This window comes from Aptenodytes forsteri, unplaced genomic scaffold (assembly GCF_000699145.1).
Source record: "Aptenodytes forsteri isolate BGI_AS27 unplaced genomic scaffold, ASM69914v1 Scaffold120, whole genome shotgun sequence".
NCBI lineage: Eukaryota > Metazoa > Chordata > Aves > Sphenisciformes > Spheniscidae > Aptenodytes > Aptenodytes forsteri.
In genome coordinates, this window is record NW_008795938.1 from 1,453,257 (window position 1) to 1,455,496 (window position 2,240).

General features: G+C 51.8%; 1 protein-coding gene across 1 annotated transcript in view; it reads right to left on the reverse strand.

The window, feature by feature from the left end:
* Positions 1 to 1,950, reverse strand: part of WDR70 (WD repeat domain 70) — a 143,648-nt gene extending 141,698 nt beyond the window's left edge. Inside the window, exon 1 of the mRNA XM_009285217.1 lies at positions 1,885 to 1,950. Within this exon, the coding sequence (XP_009283492.1) occupies positions 1,885 to 1,950 (66 nt within the window). The remainder of the gene's footprint in view (positions 1 to 1,884) is intronic.
* Between the last annotated feature and the right edge of the window lie 290 nt (positions 1,951 to 2,240).

Sequence of the window (2,240 nt, forward strand, 5' to 3'; positions counted from 1 at the left end):
TGCCCCCTGCCCCTGCCGGGCCCACTTAAACCTAAGCCACATGACTCAGAGCCTCATCCAGACGCTCCTCCAACTCTGACAGGCTCGGTGCCGCGACCACTTCCCTGGGGAGCCTGTTCCAGTGATCGACCACCCTCTCAGTGAAGAACCTTTTCCTAATGTCCAACCTGAACTTCCCCTGACGCAGCTTCATTCCATTTCCTCGTGTCCTGTCTCTGGTCACCAGAGAGAGGAGATCAGCACCTCCCCCTCCGCTGCCCCCCATGAGGAAGGTGGGGACTGCCATGAGGGCACCCCTCAGCCTTCTCTTCTTCAAACTGAACAAGCCAAGCGACCTCAGCCGCTCCTCCTAAGTCTTGCCCTGGAGGCCTTTCACCATCTTGGTCGCCCTCCTCTGGACACACTCTAACAGTTTGATGTCCTTCTTACATTGAGGCGCCCAAACCCGCACACAGCACGCGAGGTGGGGCCACACCAGTGCAGCCCACCAGTGCAGAGTGGGACAGTCACCTCCCTCAAACGGCCAGCTACGCTGTGCTCAATGCACCCTGGGGACACTGTTGGCCCTTTTGGCTGCCAGGGCACACTGTTGACTCATATTCAACTTGCCATCAGCCCAGACCCCCAGATCTCTTTCTGCAGGGCTGCTCTCCAGCCTCTCGTCCCCCAGTTTGTACATATAACTGGGATTACGCTGTCCCAGGTGGAGAATCTGGCACTTGCTCTTGTTAAATTTCATACGGTTGGTGGTTGCCCAGCTCTCTGGCCTATCCAGATCCCTCTGTAAGGGCTCTCTACCCTCAGGAGTCCACAGCTCCTCCTAGTTTAGTATCATCGGCAAACTTGCTTAACGTACATTCGATTCCTGCATCCAGATCATTTATAAAAACATTAAAGAGCACTGGCCCTAAAATTGAGCCCTAGGGAACCTCACTGGTGACTGGCTGCCAGCTTCTCAATCTTGAGAAGATACAGGGAGAATTTCCTGCTTTGCCATGTAAACCCTGCGGAGTTTGGGGCTTAGCTTCAGGTTCTCCATTTGGAAAGCAGAGGCGGGGGGGGATTTCCTTTCTCATGCCAGGTGCCTCTCCCACAGATGAAGCTTTCCAGAACAGGCACTGGACCGATCCAGGAGCAGAGTCAGTGCAGTCGGCATTTTACTCTAACTCCCGAAACACAGAGAAAAGACTACGTTTAGGAAGGAGACATTGCTTTATTCGATAGTGCGCAGAATCGGACACTTGGGGGAAGTTCCACAAATTGAGTGCAAGGTTAAACAGAAAGCTTAGCATATTTATACACTCAAGTTTGCATAATTCATTAGCATACGTCACGTTGACCCTTCTTATCTACTACATTTACATATTGCTAATGTTGCAAAACTAAGCGTGCACGGGGGGGCGCCCTGAGTGGTCGTTGGTGCTCTTGGTGGTCATTTGGGTAGGTGCCCCCTATTCATTCCGAGGTGTAGTTAACTTCAGGATGCTACTAGAGATGTTATCTTTCCAAAGGCTTTGTAAGCATTCTATACATCCTTAATTGATCAAGTCCTTGTGATTGTTATTCTAAGATAAGTTAAAATTCCATCCTTGACCTCGTGAATGCTCTGCACGATAGCTAAAGCTACAACAGCTAGAGCCTATTTACATAAGGTTACGTTTAAACTCTGCTGGTATGAAGGGCAGCAAACATGATTTACAAACCAGACCCGTTCCCTGAAATGGAAGTTTCACCCAGCCCAGAGACTTCCTATGACGGTTTGGGAATGCCTCTGCTGTCCAGAGCAGACACATCACTTAACAGGGGCGCAACCTTGGTAAGTTAACAATCTGCTGCAGTCACATGGATGCGTCTTCCCAAACTCTGGAAAAACAGCAGCCTCACCAGGTCAGTGCGGTGCAAAGGCGACTTACTCTGCTTCCACACCTCGGCTCCAGAGGCGCTGCGCATGCCTTTGAAGGGGCGTCCCCTCACTGTTTTTGGCGTACATCACTAGACGCAAAATCTGCGTATGTTTGAGTATCTCAGATGTATACAGTCTTGCCACAATATCACATCAGGCTCGCAGTATAAAATATCTTTGACCGGGGCGTCACCAGGGGCCCCCCAAAAGCTACAGCCACCGCCAAGCAGACCAGCAGGCAGGGACCCGCCCAGGGCCACACACCACTGACAGGAACCGCTCCCCGCTCTTCTCCTCGGGGCCGTCCTGTGCCTTCGAGGGCCGTCACAACAGACCA